Genomic DNA, 19287 nt, shown 5'->3' with positions numbered 1-19287 from the left:
ATTATTTAAGAACTTGATTTCAGGAGTTAAGAGTCCTACTTAAATTCTGAACTTCAGTTTCCTCATCTGAACAATGGTTCCTCATGGCGTTATATGATGCTGTTATAAGATGATGATGTATAAGGATCTTAGTCCAGTGCCTGGCACATCCTAGACATTCAGTAAATTTGAGCTGTTTGTGTAGCTATGCACATTTTTAAAACTTATAATAATGGTAAGCTTGCCCGTTGTTTTTCTTACCAGCTGTTGAAACTCGAGTTGTTACAGACAATTGCTCCAAGGCAGTCATCTTCAACTTGAACGCCCAAATGAACTCCATGGATATCCATTGCAGTGACGTCATCCAGGGAAACACACAAGGTACAGGTGGTAGCTGCATGCAGAATCCCTAAGACACGCAGAGCCGTGTCACTGTGTGAGTAGTAAGGAAAGGTCAACAATAGGCTCCTCCCTAATGGGTCTGTTACCCTAAAGCTGTGTCATTTGAGTCTTTTCCTTAAAAAAAAAAAAAATCTTCTTAAAGTAGAGGCTTTCTATTCTTCAGCATGAAAGGGACTTCTTTGCAGTTGAGGGGCTGCTCTACCTGGGTCTCAGTTTAGGTTCACTCAGAAGCAGTCCATGGACAAGTATAAGGAGTTCAATTGTAATGATTTTATTTGGGAGATGATCCCAGGAAGCATTAGTAGGTGTATCAGTCAGGGTTCTCCAGAGAAACAGAACCAGTGGAGGGGGGGTGTGTGTGTGGAGAGAGAGACAGAGAGAAACAGGGACAAAGACAGAGATTTTAAGGAATTAGCTCCTGTGATTGTGGAGGGTAGCAAGTCTAAAACCTAGCCAGCAGGGTGAAGACCCAGGGAAGAGTTGTTGCAGCTTGAGTTGCTCCTCAACAAGAGAAGCCACCTCAATGAGAAGCCCGCGCACCGCGTACCGCGACGAAGAGTAGCCCCCACTCACCAAAACTACAGAAAGCCCGCACGCAGCAACGAAGACCCAAGGCAGACAAAAATAAAATAAATAAAATAATTTTTAAAAAAAAGAATACCCAATGTGGGATACCATTAATGTGAATTTTTAAACACAGAAAACAATACTGTATATTATAATGGAAACATGCTTATGTCGTAAAATTACAAATGTATTCACGGAAAGGCCACGCTTCCACTTCAAGTTCGTGGTTATTTCTCGAGAAGGAAGAAAGAGAATGAAATAATAGTGGGATCTTTAGCCATATCTAAAACATTTTATTTCTTAAAAAATACATAATTCTGAAGCCAATACGACAAAACTATAATATATTTTAAATCTGAGTGTAAATGTCTGTTATGTCTTTTTTATAGTTTTCTAAGTGTTTGAAATATAAGCTGCACTTTTTTAGAAAATAAAGATGTTTTAAAAGAATTCATCATTTACCACATTCTTGGCACTGTGCTAGGAGCCCTGTGGTTTCCAAATGAAGTATCCGGTATTAGTTACTCAGTAAGTTTAGTGCCTGTTGGAAAAATGGGATTAATCCACAGGAAATAATTAATGGACAGATGAATTCTCTTTGGCACGGCAGGGACTGCACTTGAAATACGAATTTGGAGAAGGACACATCAAGCTGCCTGAGGAGCTAGGGAAGACTTCCCGAGCCAGAGGCTGGGTTGGAGCTGGGTCTTTGAGGAGGAGTTGTGAATATTTGGGTAGGAAGAGCAGGAGAGGAAAAGTAAACTTCCTAGGCACAGCTGAGCACAGGTGTGGCAATCATGGGAGTCTGGCAGGTATGGAGTGGGAAAGGGCAACAGAAGGAATGGTGGCACTTTTTAAGACTCCATTATTCTGTCTCCTCAGGTCCCAGTGCAGTTGCCTTTGTTTCATACTCTTCTTTTGGAAACATCATAAATGCAACATTTTTTGAAGAGGCGAATGAGACAGATCAAGTTTACCTGAACTCCCAGGTTGTGAGTGCTGCTATTGGACCCAAAAGGAACACACCTCTCTCCCAGGCTGTGAGTCTAAGTTTTCAGCACGTGAAGGTGGGTCAAAGCCGCAATTTGTACTCGCTTAGGTTTCATGGATGTTAGACCAAACAATTTTCAAATACTCCCAAGTCAATGATTCTGGACCTGCACTGTGCAATATCATAGCCAGGAGACAACTATAGTTATTGAGCATTTGAAATATGGTGAGTCTGAACTGAGATTTTGAAGACTTAGTATTTCCAGGTTTAGATTCAGTATTTCCAGACTTTGAAGACTTGGTAAGAAAAACAATGTGTTAAGCATCTCAATAATGTTACACTGATTACATGTATTGATTTATATTGACATATTAAAAGATATTATTCTGAATATAGTGCTTTAAATAGCATATTTTATTAAAATTAATTTGACCTGTTTCTTTTCCTTTTTTAATGTGGTAGTAGAAATTTTCAAATTACATAAGTGACTCACATGATATTTCTCTTGGGCAGCAAGCATCATTCTAGTTCGTGGAATTTTTTTAATTGCAGGTACCTCCTACATCTGTGAAATTTGAACTGAGACATACTATTTATTCTTGTACAAAAGCCTGGAATTAATTATTAAGACTACATAATTCAATCAGAAGAAAAACTTTTATATAATTCATTGCCTTTTCCCATTCTCTGCCCAAACTCTTAAAGGCAGGAGGGCTAATAGGCAGACATAGTCAACTGTTTAGAAAGTAAGAGTTGAAAGAAATCTTGCCGTTTTTTTGACAACATGGATGAACCTTGAAGGCATTATGACTAAGTGAAATAAGTCAGACAGAGAAAGACAAATACTGACTGATCTCATATATATGTGGAATCTGAAAAAACAAACTCATAGAAACAAAGGACAGATTGGTGGTTGCCAGCGACAGAAGGTGGGGGAAAGAGGTAATCGTGATCAAATGTTACAAACTTCCAGTTATAAGATGAATAAGTTCTGGGGATGTAATGGAGAGAATAGTGACTCTAGTTAACTCTAGTTAACAATACTGTATGGTATATTTGAAAGTTGCTAAGAGAGTAGCTTTGAAAAGTTTTCACCACAAAATAAAAATTGTAAATATGTGAAGTGATGGATGTTAACTAACCTTGTTGTAATAATCACTTGGCAATATATACATATATCGAATCATTACATCATACACCTTAAACTTACACAATGTTATATGTCAATTAAATCTAAATAAGGCTGGAAAAAATAAATCAAATTTTTTTTAATTTTTAAGAAAATAAGAATTAAGTGGGGGAAGGTGAGGAAAGGTAGGTTTTCTCCATCTGATGCATAAAATCTAGGAATGGAATTTTTCACGTATGGCATGGAGCAACGGAAGTGAAGCAAGGTATCTGGGGATGGTCTGGTGGATTATCAAAGGAGATACAGCCCCCAAATAGGAGAGCATCCAACTCACATCCTTGGCCAGATCAAGTGATGCTACAGACATCTTTGGGACAAAAAAAAAAGAGATTGAAAACTAACTTTACTCTCTCCTGGTGATGTTTCTTCCCTACACTACCCCTGTCATTGTACGAGCAATTATTGTGTGGTAAGCGGTCAGGGCAGAATTGATGTGAAGAGATGAGGGAAATTTGGCTTAGAGAGTATTTGGGAGAAAAATTTAAGTGAGCCTTATACTCTATTTTTATTTGACTCCCATGTTGGAGGATAAAGTCCTGAAACCAATGACATCTTGTAAAATTCTGGCTCCCAGAGAGAGGTGGGCTCATTTTCTGTTATGCGGAATCCCAATAGAGTTGGGACTACGCGGACAGGTTCCTGGTGGTCATCGTCTTCACTTAAAATAGAAATCACCTGATCTCTCCTAACCCATGGTGTCACCTCTTTGCACCCCACCAGCATAGACTGACACTCTGAGAGCCGTCCCTCCCAAGGAAGGACATGATGAACCTGTTCTATTTTCAGGTAAAGCCCAGTATCAAAAAGGTCTTCTGCGTCTACTGGAAAGGTACAAAGGAGGGCGGCCACTGGTCCATGGAGGGCTGTTTCCTGATACAAGCAAACAAGACTCACAGTATATGCAGTTGTACTCACCTGTCCAGTTTCGCCATCCTCATGGCCTTCCACAGAGAGGTATGATGTAAACATTGAATTCCTCAAGCTAATCCTTTTTGAGGCCCTGCTTAGGTGGCCATAAATGCTATAAGGAAAATTTTTAAAGAGCGTGTGTCTGGAGTGATTGCAGAAGTGTGTTACTTTAGATAACATGGTTAGAGGAGAATTAACTATTCAAGCTGAAATCTGAATATTAAGTCAGTGGGGTTACAATGTGGATGAATCTCAGAATTACCATGCTGAGTGAAAGAAGTTAGACACAAAGGACCACATATTGTAGGATTCCAGTTATATGAAATGTCTAGAAAAGGCAAATCCATAGAGACAGAACAAATTGATGGTTTCTAGGGGCTGGGAGAAGGAGAGAATAGGGGGTAACTTCTTAATGGGCATGGGGTTTTATTTTGGGGTGATTAAAATGTTTTGGAACTAGAGAGAGGTGGTGGTTGCACAACACTGTGAATGTACTAAAAGTCACTAAATTGTACAGTGTAAAATGGTTAGTTTTATATTATTTGGATTTTACCTCAATGAAAAAAGGTTTCAGGGAAGAGCATCCCAAAAAGAGATACATGTATGTGTAAAGGTCCTGAGAGAGAACAAACTTGGTGTGTTCCAGAAATAAATGTGGTTGGAGCAGAGTGAATGAGAGGGAAGTGGAAAAGTTCAGGTTGGAGAAAAGGGCACAGGGAAAATGCATCAGACTTCAAATGCTATGGTCAGGAGTTTAGATTTCACTCCAATTACAATGGAAAGGCAATAGCGAATTTGCATCAGGGATGCTGCATACTTATGTTATTAGAAGAAATCTCTGGCCCCTGGGTCAAGAATGGATGGTGGTGCAGCAGGAGTGGACTGGTAGAGAGGTGATGGTGGTCAGGATTTGGGTGGCAGCAGCAAAGGTGGTGGGAGAAGGTCAGACGGGACACATATCCTAGACGAGGGGTCAGAGTACTGATGACAGAGACTGGGTGACAGCACACAGGAAGTCCTGCATCCCTCCCCTCCTTGCAGAGATGAAGGTGATCTGCCTATGTTGGGATGCCACATTCCAAGGGGTGGGGGAGTATAATCCCAGAGCAGGAAAGCCTGACTGTGAGCTCCTCTCTGCTCACTCCCAGGAGGAGGATCCCGCACTGACTATGATCACCTACGTGGGGCTGAGCTTCTCTCTGCTGTGCCTCCTCCTGGCAGCCCTCACCTTCCTGCTGTGCAAAGCCATCCAGAACACCAGCACCTCGCTCCATCTGCAGCTCTCACTCTGCCTCTTCCTGGCCCACCTGCTCTTCCTAACAGCTGTTGATAGAACTGAGATCAAGGTACTTATGCTGTCCCAAAATACCCCTGCCCTGCCCCCAGTGTATGCTGATGAGTTCACGGAGCCGTGCTGCATTGGACACCTTAATAAAATAGGCTTGGGCCCCAGAGGGAGGTTGGGGGAGAGGTGCCAAGGTGAGGTGTGCTGCCGTTGATTATCAACCACCTTTACCTTCAATGACCTTGGTCTAATACCAGGTGTTCTGAACTCAGTGTCAGTATAAAAGAGAGGTCCTGGGGCCATGCTCCACCCTGACAATCCCTCCTGGTGACACCTTCCTCCTTCCCCAGGTGCTGTGTGCCATCATTGCAGGTGCCTTACACTACCTCTACCTGGCCTCCTTTGTCTGGATGCTGCTGGAGGGGCTGCATCTCTTCCTCACTGCACGCAACCTGACGGTGGTCAACCACTCCAGTATCAACACGTTCATGAAGAAGCTCATGTTCCCAGTGGGCTATGGAGTCCCGGCTGTGATCGTGGCCATTTCTGCAGCATCCAGGCCTCATCTTTATGGAACACCTGACTAGTGAGCTTGACTCTAACCTTGTGCCATGGACATATTTGAGGGCAGTGTTAATAGTGATGATTGGGATATTCACATCAAATGCACTCTACTTTCCCCTTGAGTATAAGGGCTCTAATCTCTTTCCCAGGGAGCCAGGGAAGAATGATGTAAAAGGCTCTGGAAGGGGAGAATTTTGCAGTTAGGTTCCCAGCTTTATCTCTCCCATAATTTGTGACCTCAAGTCCTTAATTCTCAGTCCCCTCATTAGTGAAATGGGGATAATGGTCATCTCCATGGTCCCACCTTCAGAATACTAGTGTGAAAATTCAACAGGACTGTGCCTGTAAAATGTTTAATGTAGCAGTAACACATGGTAGTGAACAATTAAAGCCTTCATTGTCAGCTGACATTTTCAGGAGACATTGGAAAATTCTCTGTTAGGAAAAGGTGTCATTTCATATCCATTTCATGTGCTTTCTCTGATCTCTCTTTGTGTCCCTTTTCCCATTTTTCCCAGCTGCTGGCTCCACCTGGACCAGAAATTCATCTGGGCTTTCCTCGGCCCCGTCTGTGCCATTATCTGTGTGAGTGAATATGTGGCTCTGATGTTCCTGACATAAGAAGAAGCACCAGACATGGGTGCAAGATAGCACAAGGGACATATATTTTCCCGGTTGTATGATTTGATTTTTCAACCTGCTACCAATTCAAACCCATGTGCAGGGAGGTAGGAGCTGTGTACAATTTACAGTGGACATAGTACATTTTAACTTGTATTCTACATGGTCTGTGTCATTCTTGCAGGTGAATTTTGTATTTTTTCTCTTGGTTCTTTGGATTTTGAAAAGAAAACTTTCCTCCCTCAACAGTGAAGTGTCAACCATCAAGAATATAAAGTAAGATGAAGCAAGTGGTATTTTCTAACCCCCTTTTCCTCTACTCACTTCCTACTGGTCCCTCCTACATATTGACACAGACATACACCCCACAACCAGGCTCTAAGGACTAGCAAGACCACTACCATCTTCCACTATCACAATTAATGAGAAGCTGGATTCACTAGAGTACAGGCTAAATTTCTGTGACCCAAAAAAGGGAGTGAAATAGAAGTTTATTTTATTCTCACGCCACAGACCAGAGGTAAACAGTCCAGGGCTAATGGGAAGCTCTGCTCCACAGAGTGATCCAAGGACTCACTTTCTTTCTATTGTGTTGCCCCACCATCCCCTAGGATGTTGTCTTTATCAGTATCCCATATGTGGGAAGGAGTTGACATGGAAGTTGCAAGTTCCACATTTGCTCATAGCCCATTGGCTAGACCTTGGTCACATGGTGACACCTAGCTGCAAGGGAGGCTGGGAAATGAAGTCTCTAACTGGGTAGCCATATGTCCTTGATAAATCTCAAAAAGCGAAGAGATCTAACACTAAATGGAAGAAAAGGAGAATGGAAGAATACAGCTTTGGCCACACAGCACAAGAGGCAATAGGTTCAGGAAGGATTTAGGTTAAAATATATTTTGTATAATACTATTTCAAAAAATTGAAACTATGAGTATTTCTTTTATTTTTCAGCATCCGTCTTAATTTGAACATGTAATTTGTTGAGGTTTTCATTGTAATCACAAAAATAACACATTTGTTATTTGTTTATTATTTGTCAAAAGTTTTCAAAATATATAAAGTTAAAAGTGAAAGTTGCTTACTCCCTCTTTTCCTGCTACTTTTACCTCCCAGGGAATCCAGGGGTAACAAACTGCATGATATGATATGTCTGATATTTTCCCAGACCTTTTTCTGTGCATTTTCTGTAGAACAGACAGGCTCACATACAATAGTGCCACTACACAAATTGTTCCTCAACTAGCTTTTATCACTTATGTAATACGATATTTTAAAATTAGGAATATATAGATACAAAAGTAGGGTGACCTTACATCTCAGTTTGCCTGGGATGGTCCCAGTTTATGTTTGTTGATGCATTGTAATTATTAACAACACTCCTTTTTCATTGAAGCATAGTTGATTTACAACGTTCTGTTAGTTTCAGGTGTACAAAAAAGTGATTCAGTTACACACATATATATGTATATTCTTTTTCAGATTCTTTTCCATTATAGGTTATTACAACATATTGAATATAGTTCCCCTGAATAGCACCACTTTTGATCTCAAAAGCCTCCCTGTTTGAATAACAAATTATGACCCCCTCCATCTATAAATGATATATAGAGAGAGAGATAAAGAGCTTTATCTTTGCAGTTTTAGAATGCTTTACATATGTATGGTACTAATTTTGTTCTATATACTGTCCTAAATACTTTACATATGTTAAGGTCTCATTTAATCTTTGCAGCAACCCTATGAAATAGGACTATTACAAAGATTAGGGAACTGAGTTACAGAAAAGTAGGGATTCCCTGGTGGTGCTGTGGTTAGGACTCAACGCCTTCACTCCCATGGCCCAGGTTCGATCCCTAGTCAGGGAAATAAGATCTCCCAAGCCACGTGGAGTGATAAAAAAAAAAAAAAAAAAAAAACGCCAGACAGTAATTTGCCCAAGGTCACACAGTTAATTAGTGCTGCCTTGGATTTAAACCCAGGCATTCTAGCTCCAGAGTCTTCACCATTAACAACAATGCTGTAGGAGTATTCATGTCCATCATTAGCTTTCTTACATTATTGATTACTACTCCCCTCAGGATGCTGACACTCAAAGCAACAGCTCAGCTCTTCATCCTGGGATGCTCATGGTTTCTGGGCTTCTTGCAGATAGGCCCAGCTGCCCATGTCATGGCCTACCTCTTCACCATCATCAACAGCCTTCAGGGTTTCTTCATTTTCCTGGTCTACTGCCTCCTCAGCCAGCAGGTAAACTGTGATCTCTTTCTTTATTGTTTTAAAGTTAAGAAAAATTTGGAGATATGTAGTTTAATGAACATTCAAATCCACGTTCTCTAAATTTTCATAGGCTCTTGTGAGTAGTGTGTAAACACTCCCTATATTTTCTCTACTGTGAGATGCTATTGATTGTAACATCAATTGATTAATGGCTTTCAGAAAGTAAATAATTGCTACATCAAGGAAATATCATGTTTTTCTTCAACTTCCCCATGCGTAATAGTCATCTATTGCCGTGTAACAAACAACCTCAAAAATCTCAGTGGCTTAAACACAAATATTTACTTTTCTCATTCTGGAGTCTGCAGGTTGATTGGGGTTCAGCTGATCTTGGCTGGGCTCAGCTTGGCCTGGCTCTAGGATGCAGATCATGTTCAGATCTGCCCTTTGTGACCCTGAGGCTTGGGAGAAAGGGGAGCATCTACCTAACATAATTTCTTCTTATAACAATGGCAAAATCACAAGAAGGCAAGCTCTACTGAGCAAGGCCATTTCAAGGTGATTCTGCTTGCATCACCTCCACCAATATTTCATTGGCCAAATAAGATCCCATGTCCAAGCCCAAAGTCAATGGGAGAAAAACACTCCATTCACCACGAAGCTAAGACAGGGTGTAATACTACTACAGAGGAGTGAATAACTGAGATCAATAAAGCAATCTACCACACCCCTTAACATGAACTCTTAAACACATTTCCATGTGATGTATAGCCTCTCTACTAATGTTTTAATAGCTCTATAATGAAATTACATAATAATATAGTTTTTCTAACATTTGATCATAAACATTTTCAAATATACGAAAAAGTTGAAAGAATTATGTAGTGAACACGCACATACCAATCACCTAGATTCTGTAAGTAACGTTGTGCTATGTTTGCTTAATCACATATCTGTCCATATACCTACGCTTCTATTCATCTACCCATCCATCTACATGTACAGCCAAAGAAAACTGTAAGCAACTCTTCTCGGCGGATGTATGCACCTGAGTGAGCACAGTGCAAAAGACTTATTTGTACTCTTCCACCAGTTCATCTCAGTGCCTGAGGCAGCTCACAGTGTGAGCTTCCAGTTTTTCAAGATATATATTTTGTATTCAATATGGCTACTAAACACAAGCCAATTCATGTGTCTGCAGCTGAACAAAAGAAACAGTGTGCGTCTGACACTTGGGAAATACTGGCTGCTTGGGCTTGTTGAGATAAATCTCTAAGATGGTTCCTTACTAAGGGGTGCTCAGGGGTAATGTGAACTGCATGCTGGCTCTAGAATTGAACCCCAGGCAAGATGCTACTGTGCTGTATACTACTGAACCATGTTGACATACTTCTACTTAGATTTAGTTAAGTTATACTCATCTATAGAACAGGATACTATGCAACTATTAAATATAATGTAAAAGACTGAAACCCCAATGAAACTTGGATCCACATGGTCCAGGCCAGGAGGTGCAATGGCCAAATAAAGATATTCCAGCAGCCAGAAGAAATACAAAATCACCCAAGTTCTTTATTTGTACTTCTCAAATACCATGAAGAAGACACATAGTCCAGCTGAGCTTTGTTGAGCTCGGCCACTAAGATTTTGAGGTCGTTTGTTACTGCAGCAAAACATGTCCTGACTGATACTCTTTCTTTCCTGATACTCTTCTTCCTCTTCCTCCTCCTCCTCCTCCTCCTCTTTCTCCCTCCTTCTCCTCCTCTTCCTCTTCTCTCTCTCTCTCTCTCTCTCTCGCTCCTTCCTCTCTCCCTCTTTTCATCACTCTGCATCTACACGCCCAAAGAACCAAACTAGGAAAGGAAGAACAGCTCCTCTGAGGATAGGAGAGAGGAAGAAACTGAGCTGACAGAGCAGACACTCCCTAGAGAACAAAGGATGAGCTAGGCATAGACCATTCAAATGTTAATTTTTGTCTGGGCACAAGAATATTTTATGACTGGAAGGATATTCAAAATATATTAGTGAATATATGTGGAATCTAAAATATGATACAAACGAACTTATTTACAAAACTGAAAGAGACTCACAGACATAGAAAACAAACATTTTTACCAAAAGGGAAAGGAGGGGGAGGGAGGGATAAGTTAGGAGTTTGGTATTAGCAGACACAAACTATCATATATAAAATATATAAACAATGAGGACCTACTGTATAGCACAGGGAACTATATTCAACATCTTGTAATAAACCATAATGGAAAAAATATGTAAAAGAATATATACATATGTATGTATAAATGAATCAATTTGCTATACACCAGAAACTAACACAACATTGTAAATCAAATATACATCAATAAAATAAATAATTTTAAAAAAATTTTTTAATATATTAGTGAAAGAACAAGTTTCAAAACATTGCTCCAGAAGGGTTCTATTTTGTTTATATAACGTATATAAATATTCATTGCTTATGCTATGTTATATATTTATTTACATGTGGGTAATGGTGGATATGGAAAAACACCACTTATTCTCAAGCAATTTTGCCACCCCCAGGGGGGACATTTATCAATGTCTGGGGACACTTTTGATTGTCACAACTAAGGGAAAGGGTACTACTGACAACTAGTTGGTAGAGGCCAGAGATATTGCTAAACATCCTATGGTGCATAGGATAGTCCCCACTACAAAGGATGATCCAACTCAAAATGTCAGTAGTGCCAAAGTTGGAAACCTTGGTGTAGCAGATGTTGTTGATGGCTCTCTCATATCACTTTGGCATTATATTCTACATGCCCAGGGTTGCTTATTGTAAACACCTGTGACTCTGTGCCTGTGGGCTTCTTACTGCCCACAGGACATGCCTGCTTTACACACAGGGCAAGCTGGTGGTGCCAGAGAGTAATGGCCCTTTAGAGCAGCCATCAACCAATGACTGACGGGAGCTGGTAGATAGATGCCCCAGCTCCCTTGTCCCTGGGGTGGGATGACTCTGAGGTGTGTCCTCTGTTGTCTTCAGAGCCCCCGAGTGGCACTGAACCCCAGATGTCCACAGTGGGAAGGATTATGCATCCTTTACTAGCTGCCTTCCCTTCCCAATCTCACTTCCCCACTGATCTACTGGTGTTTGCTGGGATCACCCCTCAAATGAACTCTTTGCACTTGAACCCTTGTCTCAGGGTCTGCCTCTGGGGGACCCCAAACCAAGACACATGGAAGGATACCACCAAAACATGATCAGTGATTTTTCGCTAGATTGAGGAACTATGTGTGACTTCTATTTTCTTCCTTTGCATATGCATATTTTGTTAATTTTCTACAACAAATGAAAAAATTATTGTGATAAAGTATATATAATAAAATTTATCATTTTAACCATGCTTAAGTGTACAGATCAGTGGCATTAAATACATTCACATTGTCATGCAACGATCACCACCATCCATTCTAGAACTTTTTGATCATCCCAAACTGTATCCCTTAAACAATAATGCCCCATTCTCCCCTGCCAAGCCCCTGGTAACCACTATTCTACTTTGTCTCAATTAATTTGACTATTATAAGGATCTCATTCATGTGGAATCATACAATATTTGTCCTTTTGTGTCTGGTTCATATATTTCACTCAGTGTAATGTCTTCAAGGTTCACCCATGTTATAACATGTGTCAGAATTTTATTCCTTTTTAAGGAATAAATAACATTCCACTGTATGCATATACCACATTTTGTAGGAAAAGTTTTTCATAATATCTCTATCGTCTTTCTAACTCACTGACTTTTCTCTTCTCCATTGTTAACAAAAACAATCCTAGCATTTCCTTTGATGTTCCAGGTCCGAAAGTGGTTTGGCGAGATCATCAAATCTAAATCTGAGCCTGAGACTCAAACACTTTCCAGCAGGTTTGGTCCTGACTCAAAACCCAGTGAGGTAAGAAGACTTGTGACTTATTCTAATGTTTTACCCCTTGACACCCTGAACTTCCTCTCCATGTCTTAGTACAAGCTCCCTTTCTTGCAGGGTATGGAGAAGAGTTCTTTTCCTGATGGCCTGGTTTGCATTCCTCATTCCCATCGTATTGTTTCTCAGTGACTCTTCCTTGCCCACTAACAGTGCCTAATCTGGCTGTTCTGTATATTCCTGTCATTTAAAGTATGGGTAAAACATCACCAGCACCACTACCATCTAATGTAGAATCCTTTAGCAGGAGACTTACAATCATAGACATAGCAGAGCGGCCATCATCCCCTGAAATCTCACTGTCTAAAGAGAGGTGGACTTGAGCCCCACGGAGTTAGTGGATACCACAGAAAGGATCCAGGAGAGGAACCCCGCCCCAGATGCTCCACATACCTATAGAGGAGGAGTGCATGTGATAATGGGACCTTCCTGGGAGAGGAAATGGTCCTGTTAGAAAGGGAACCTCTCTGGAACTTGGTTGCTGGTTTTCGTCTGTTCTTCCATTGAGCTAACTCAGGACCAATGCACCAAGGAATAAGCTCCCAGTACTATCTGAGACTTCTCTCCACAGTTGTCCCCTAATTGCTCTTTTAGAAAAATGAGAGAATATACTTGTAAGCAACCATGTCACTAGATGAGCCAGATGGGCTCCAAAGCTCAAAATCCATAAAAATTCTCCCCATCTCATTTGGTTTTAAGCCTTCCATGTACGTGCCTACCACATCTGCTCGCCAAAGAGCCTTAGAATATGTTGTTTTTAAGCTAAACAAAACTGAGAAATTTCTGATACATTGTCTTCTACATTTCTTGAGAAAATATGGGATTTTCTTCAGCCGTGGAAATATTGAGGTCACTGAAGAAACATCTATTCCTTATTGGAGGGAGGGAAAGGGAATTCATTCTAAATCTTTCCAAAAGAACTAAGAGGAAAATGGAACCAGCTAAAAAGTTTTAGGACAGTCACGTCAGCTGATTGGAAATTTTTCTTATATATATTAAGCTTAATCATTCTCAATAAGAGTAAAATTGTGGTAGGTGCTAACCATTGGCTGTGACCTTTGAAACGTTTCCCAGATAATCCAAAATAATAAAGCTGCCAGCACTCCAGCTACTGGTTTCCCACAATGAATAAGAAAGCTATTATTATTATTATTATTATTATTATTATTGCTTAACATTGTGGAAATTGAATGAGTATATCTTTTAAAAGGGAATTATATATCATATATTTATATATGATATATTATATATTTATAATATATTTTATATGTAGCTGCATTTAAGAAATACATTTGCTTTAATTAAAAGAATTTCTGAAGCTTTTATTTTTTTATGCACAGAGTATGAGTAAAAAGCTAACAAAACCCTCTGTCCTTTATGGACAACTTTGATCTTGGGTTAACATTCTAGCTCTGTTCCCCAGGCATTTGATAACATTGGAAGGTCAGCTGTATAACCAGGGAATACTGTTTATGGGAAAAGTCATATGCTTGACTGGGCGGGAACTTCTGTGAATGAACCATAAATACCAGGAAAGAAGGCATAGCTTTGGACTTCCTGCATACAGTGACTCTTATAACTGAGTCAGAAATTCCTATCCTCATGGGCTGCTGTATGAGATATTTGTTCCTCTGTGGGGCCTGAGGCATCTAAACCAAGCTGGAGCCTGTAGGGGGCAAAGAGAGTATTTGTTGAGTTCTACAATGTGTAAGACACTATGGTAGGCGGTGGACATACAAAAAGCAATAAGACCAACACAGTACCTGCCTTCAAGGAGCTTAGAGTCTAGCCTTTCTTTATGGACAAAACCCAACATCCAGGGGGCTGAAACTCTAGAGTAGGATACTATATCCAAACTTTTTTTCAAAAAAAGAATTCTTCAACCTGGATTTTTGAGAAGTCTTCCCACTGTAAGCTAAAGAAGGCCACACCTTTCCTAGGATTCCAAAATGCTAGGATATCATGCCATCATTGCCTGCTGGATGGATCTTTCTGGCTTTAACCCACTCCTGCTGTTTCTTTCTGTTTTGTTGTCATTCATTCGTTCATTCATTTGTTTGTTTGTTTGTTTTATCCTTACATCTACCTTTAATCTAAACGTCTTGGATGGGGGGGGCATGTTTTCCAGGACAAGTGAAGAGAAAATACTAAAACTAGAACATTCAGCTCCTCATGGAAAGTCATACATGTGGATCTGGTTGGCATCAAAAAGAATGAAGGTGGAGACAAGGAGAATCATTATACATGTCATTCCTGGAGAGGAAATGCTTAACCTTTACTTCCTGAAGTGTTTGTTCTGCATAATGGGCTCTCAATAAATGTGTATTCAATTGGATTTCTCTTCACTGATGTGTTCAATCAATGCTTGTTCCTGGATACACAAATCATGACCGTTGCAAATATTCCCTGGACTTTTTGTAAATGAAGAAGCCCTTTTCAAGGCCTTTTTTCAGGTTCTTACTCTCTGTCCTCCTAAACTTGCTCTAAACTATGAGTTTCAACTAAATGAGTTTAAACTCATTTAGTCCCTCAAACCATCAGCTTCTTCCAAACCATCATCTTTACCTCCTCTCTTATCCAGGCTAAATCTCATGCTCAAGCATGTCAAACGATTCTCTCCCATGCTTTCAACACCATTGCTTCCTCATTCTGATTCTATACCTAGCTGGGAAAACCCAAATCCAGGACTGATCCAATCATGGCAGGCACTGTGGATTGTCTACTCAACAGCCATCACCACCATCACATGTTCCTTATCGACAGAACCTTGATTGTTTTCATATTTGGGACAGCACTGTACCTGGGTGCAGAGGTCAATTGAGATTGGTCTAAGCCCAGTGATTCTCAACTGGAGGTGATTTATCCCCACCATTAGGGACATTTGGCAATGTCTAGAGACATTTTTGGTTGTCATGACTGGGGCAAGTGGGGTTGCTACTGACACCTAAGTGACAGATGCCAGGGATGCTGTTAAATATCTTACAATACACAAGACAGACCCCACATATACAGCAAAGAATTGTCCATCCCTAAATATCAGTAGTGCTGAGGTTGAGAAACCCTGGTATAAACTAACCATAGTGATCTTATTCTTATTTGCTAGCAAATGGTTTGGGGTGGGCATTTGGGTCAATTCTAGCCACTGAGATATGAGAAACACCTACTGGAACATACATTTTCTCCTTAATAAAAACAAATACAAATTCAAGGAGAACTTGCCGATTGCTTCCTAGTTTTAGCTGCTATCATATAATAATATGAGGCTTGAAGAGAAGATATCATGGAAATACTAAGGGTGGAAGAGTGAAAAGACAGAAATAACCTGGGCTTTTATGACATTGTTGGGTTGCTGAACCAACCCCTGAACTTTTTCATATGTAAGACAAATAAACTCCTTTTGTTAAGCCAGTTGGGTCAGGTTATCTATTACTTGCAGTCCAAAGCATCCTTCCTTATGAACCAACCATGTCTCTTCTCTGCTCTCCATCAAGGCAGTGAGATCTCAGAATCACTCAGCTAGGAGCCAATACAAATGTGTGTTTTCTGGTCTAAACAAGACCTTCCAGGCTACCTGGAACTCACTCTTCCTATCCCTGGTCAACTTCCCCACATGGGGAGTTCTAGTTTTTCAGTTCCTTCCTCAATCTGCATCCCCTTTCTCTATATAAGGTAGAAGACTTTGTCTCCTACTTCACAGAGAAAATAAACACCAGCTTATGAAAACTCCCTCAACTTTCTGACATCGCTTACAATTATACCCACATCCACACTCATCCTTGATTCCTTCCCCCATTGATTCTCATCATCTCCTCCATTCTTCCACAGTGGCAGAGAGGGTTCCTCTTCTTGTTTGAAACTAACCTCCACCACTGTGCTTTGGATCTTGTCTCCTCCTGCCTCTTTGGGGACCTTTCTCCATTGATTATCTCCTCTCTCTCCTGAGTCTTCCATCTCTCTCACATCCTCACATTCCTCAGTGGCATTTAAATATGCTAAAGATGGATGAGCGGGACTTCCCTGGTGGTCCAGTGGTTAAGAATCCACCTTCCAATGCAGGGGACACGGGTTCGATCCCTGGTCGGGGAACTGAGATCCCACATGCCGCGGGGCAACTAAGCCCGTGTGCGCAACTACTGAGCCTGCGCACTCTGGAGCCCAGGCACCACAACTAGAGAGCTTGCACGCTGCAACTACTGAGACTGCGCACTCTAGAGCCCGTGCACCACAACTAGAGAGAAGAGCCCGTGCGGCAACAAAGAGCCCGTGCACTGCAATGAAAGATCCCTCATGCCACAACTAAGACCCAACACAGCCAAATAAATAAATAAATAAATACTTTTTTTTTTTAATTGATGAGCAAACTTTTTCTGTAAAGGGCCAGATATTTTAGACTTTTCAGGCTAGATATAGTGATAGATAGATAGATAGATAGATAGATAGATAGATAGATAGATGATAGATGATAGATAGATAGATAGATAAGTGACAGATAGACAGACAGACATAAATACATTTGTGTGACGTGTGTAAAGGGATATATGTGTATATCACTTTAGAAATACAAAAACCATCCCTAGCTCACTGGCCGTACAAAAACAGGCTGCAGGAAGGATTTGACACCCCCACACACAACGCTATAGTTTGCTGGCCCCCATGATAAAGAAAGAGAGATGGCAGATTCTAGGAAAATGGCCATCTGCACACATCTCACTTCCCCTCCACTCTCTACCTTAATATATCTGCCTCTCTGAACCAAAAGTCTGCTGGGACCCATGGCAGCTGGGTGGGCATGAGAGTGATATCTCTGGGGGGAATCCCCAAAGGGAAATCTGGGGTTGAAATGTCTCCCCTATGCACCAGGTGGAAAGTTCCAAGGTAAGCTGAAGAATGCTCTGGGTGGAAATCAGACACAGTTCATCCTATGAAGAGTCTGACCCACCAGGGTCCACAGACATCCTGGGATAAGGTCAGCATCACTCCTGTGTGTGTGTGTCTGATCCATCTGGCTCCCAAAGACTCCAAAAGGAGGTCTGCTCCTGAATCTAGAAGAAAGCAAGGAGATTGGGGAACAAGGAGGCACCCCTGCACACCTGCCTAGTGCACACATAGACCCCCTGCAGTGAAGAATCCATCTCCTTTCATCACTTGGGAAACTGTCACCACTTAGAGTTCTCAACCCCCACATCTGAGCCCCAAAGGAAAATGACAGCCCGTGAGAGGCCCCCAACAGCCAAAAAGAGGATGGTCCAACATAATTGTCACCCAGGAAAATCGAGCTGCTGGAGTAGACAGACAACAACTTTAAACAAGAATAATAAAAAAGAAGAATGCAAGGAGGTTCAAGTACAGCACCAAAATGTTCTATGGAACCAAATAAAAAGGGAATAAATAAAAAGATGAATTTTACTGGATGAATTAAAGAAGAGGATGACCACTATCAAGAGCCAAATTAGTGGGTTAGAAGACCACGTGGAAGAAATATCTCAAAAAAAAAAAAAACAGAGCAAAATGCCAAAAGATGAAAATCATGAAGGAAAACAATCAGTCTTGGAGACCCAGGAGATCTACTATGGGAGTAATTGGGGGTAGAGGTTGGAAGAGTAGGGAGGAAGTATGTTCAAGTCTCTTCCACCCCAGAAGTTCCCCCTGCTACAATAACCATTCTAACTACTTCTCTTCATAGCCAAAATTCTAGAAAAGTTGTTTACACCCTGCTGTCCCCACTTCCTCCCACCCTTCACTGCTCAGCCCACTGCAGTCTAATTTCTGCTTCCAATACACCCAAGAATGACTCAATGTCCCAAATGCTTCCTCAGTGCTAAGTTCACTGACGGCTTCTCAGTCTTTTCTAACTTGACCTTTAGTTCACATTTCACTCTGTTGGTCTTCTTTTCTTCTCTTTTTTGACAATCAAGTATTTTTAGGGTTTTTTTCCAGCTTTATTGAGATATAATTAACAAACAAAATTTGTATATATTTAAGGTGTACAACATGATATTTTTATCTATGTATGCATTATCCCCTTTCCTTCTTGAAGCATTCTCTTCTCCTGGCTTCTCTAACACCACACTATCCTCCTATAAGGGTGGTCAACTCATCCCAGTTTGCCCTGGACTTTCCCAGATTTGACACTAAAAGTCCTGCATCCCAGAAACCCCTCCGTCCCAGGAAAACCAGAATCATATTGCAATCTCATCTTCTCCTGTCCCATAGTGTCTTAGTTTGGGCTCCCCCAGGAGCAAACTCTGAAACAAGGATTCTAATGCAAGTAGTTTATTTTGGAGGTGATCCCGGTGAACACCAGCAGGGGTGCAAAGAAGTGAATCAGGGGAAGAAAGGAAGCCAATACAAGATGGGAGCTTAATCCCAGCAGGGACCTCTGGGCAATCACTTGGGACATGCATCTCAGACTCATCTCACCTGAGGGATGAGGGAGCTGGGGCATGTGTATACCAAGTTCAGGCTTTGGTTGAGGATTGTTCCAGGAAGCATTTTCCCCCTGATGCTTCTCACCTGCCATCTGCCAGATAAGGTGGTTTCCAGTGGCAGCTGCTGGCCAACAGAAGTCACTGAAAATGTGAGGACTAAGGATAT

The 19287-nt window shown here is 41.0% G+C and overlaps 1 protein-coding gene across 7 annotated transcripts in view; it reads left to right on the top strand.

The window, feature by feature from the left end:
* ADGRE3 (adhesion G protein-coupled receptor E3) overlaps positions 1–14935 on the top strand; it is a 130438-nt gene extending 115503 nt beyond the window's left edge. For 5 of the 7 annotated variants that reach the window (XM_082380574.1, XM_082380570.1, XM_082380571.1 and 2 more), the window contains 9 exons: positions 244–360; positions 1831–2015; positions 3915–4082; positions 5186–5383; positions 5673–5908; positions 6405–6471; positions 6692–6783; positions 8589–8757; positions 12568–13292. In XM_082380574.1, coding sequence (XP_082236700.1) covers positions 244–360; positions 1831–2015; positions 3915–4082; positions 5186–5383; positions 5673–5908; positions 6405–6471; positions 6692–6783; positions 8589–8757; positions 12568–12732 — 1397 coding nt within the window. In that variant the 3' untranslated portion in view covers positions 12733–13292. Of the gene's footprint in view, positions 1–243; positions 361–1830; positions 2016–3914; positions 4083–5185; positions 5384–5672; positions 5909–6404; positions 6472–6691; positions 6784–8588; positions 8758–12567; positions 13293–14821 lie in introns of those variants that run through there. The other 2 variants (XM_082380572.1, XM_082380573.1) reach the window with 2 other exon arrangements.
* Positions 14936–19287: the final 4352 nt, after the last annotated feature.

The sequence above is a fragment of the Balaenoptera borealis genome, assembly GCF_965194805.1.
Source record: "Balaenoptera borealis genome assembly, chromosome: 2".
Classification (NCBI taxonomy): Eukaryota; Metazoa; Chordata; class Mammalia; order Artiodactyla; family Balaenopteridae; genus Balaenoptera; species Balaenoptera borealis.
The sequence above is the reverse complement of the archived record's forward strand: the minus strand, read 5'-3'. Positions and strand labels throughout refer to the sequence as shown.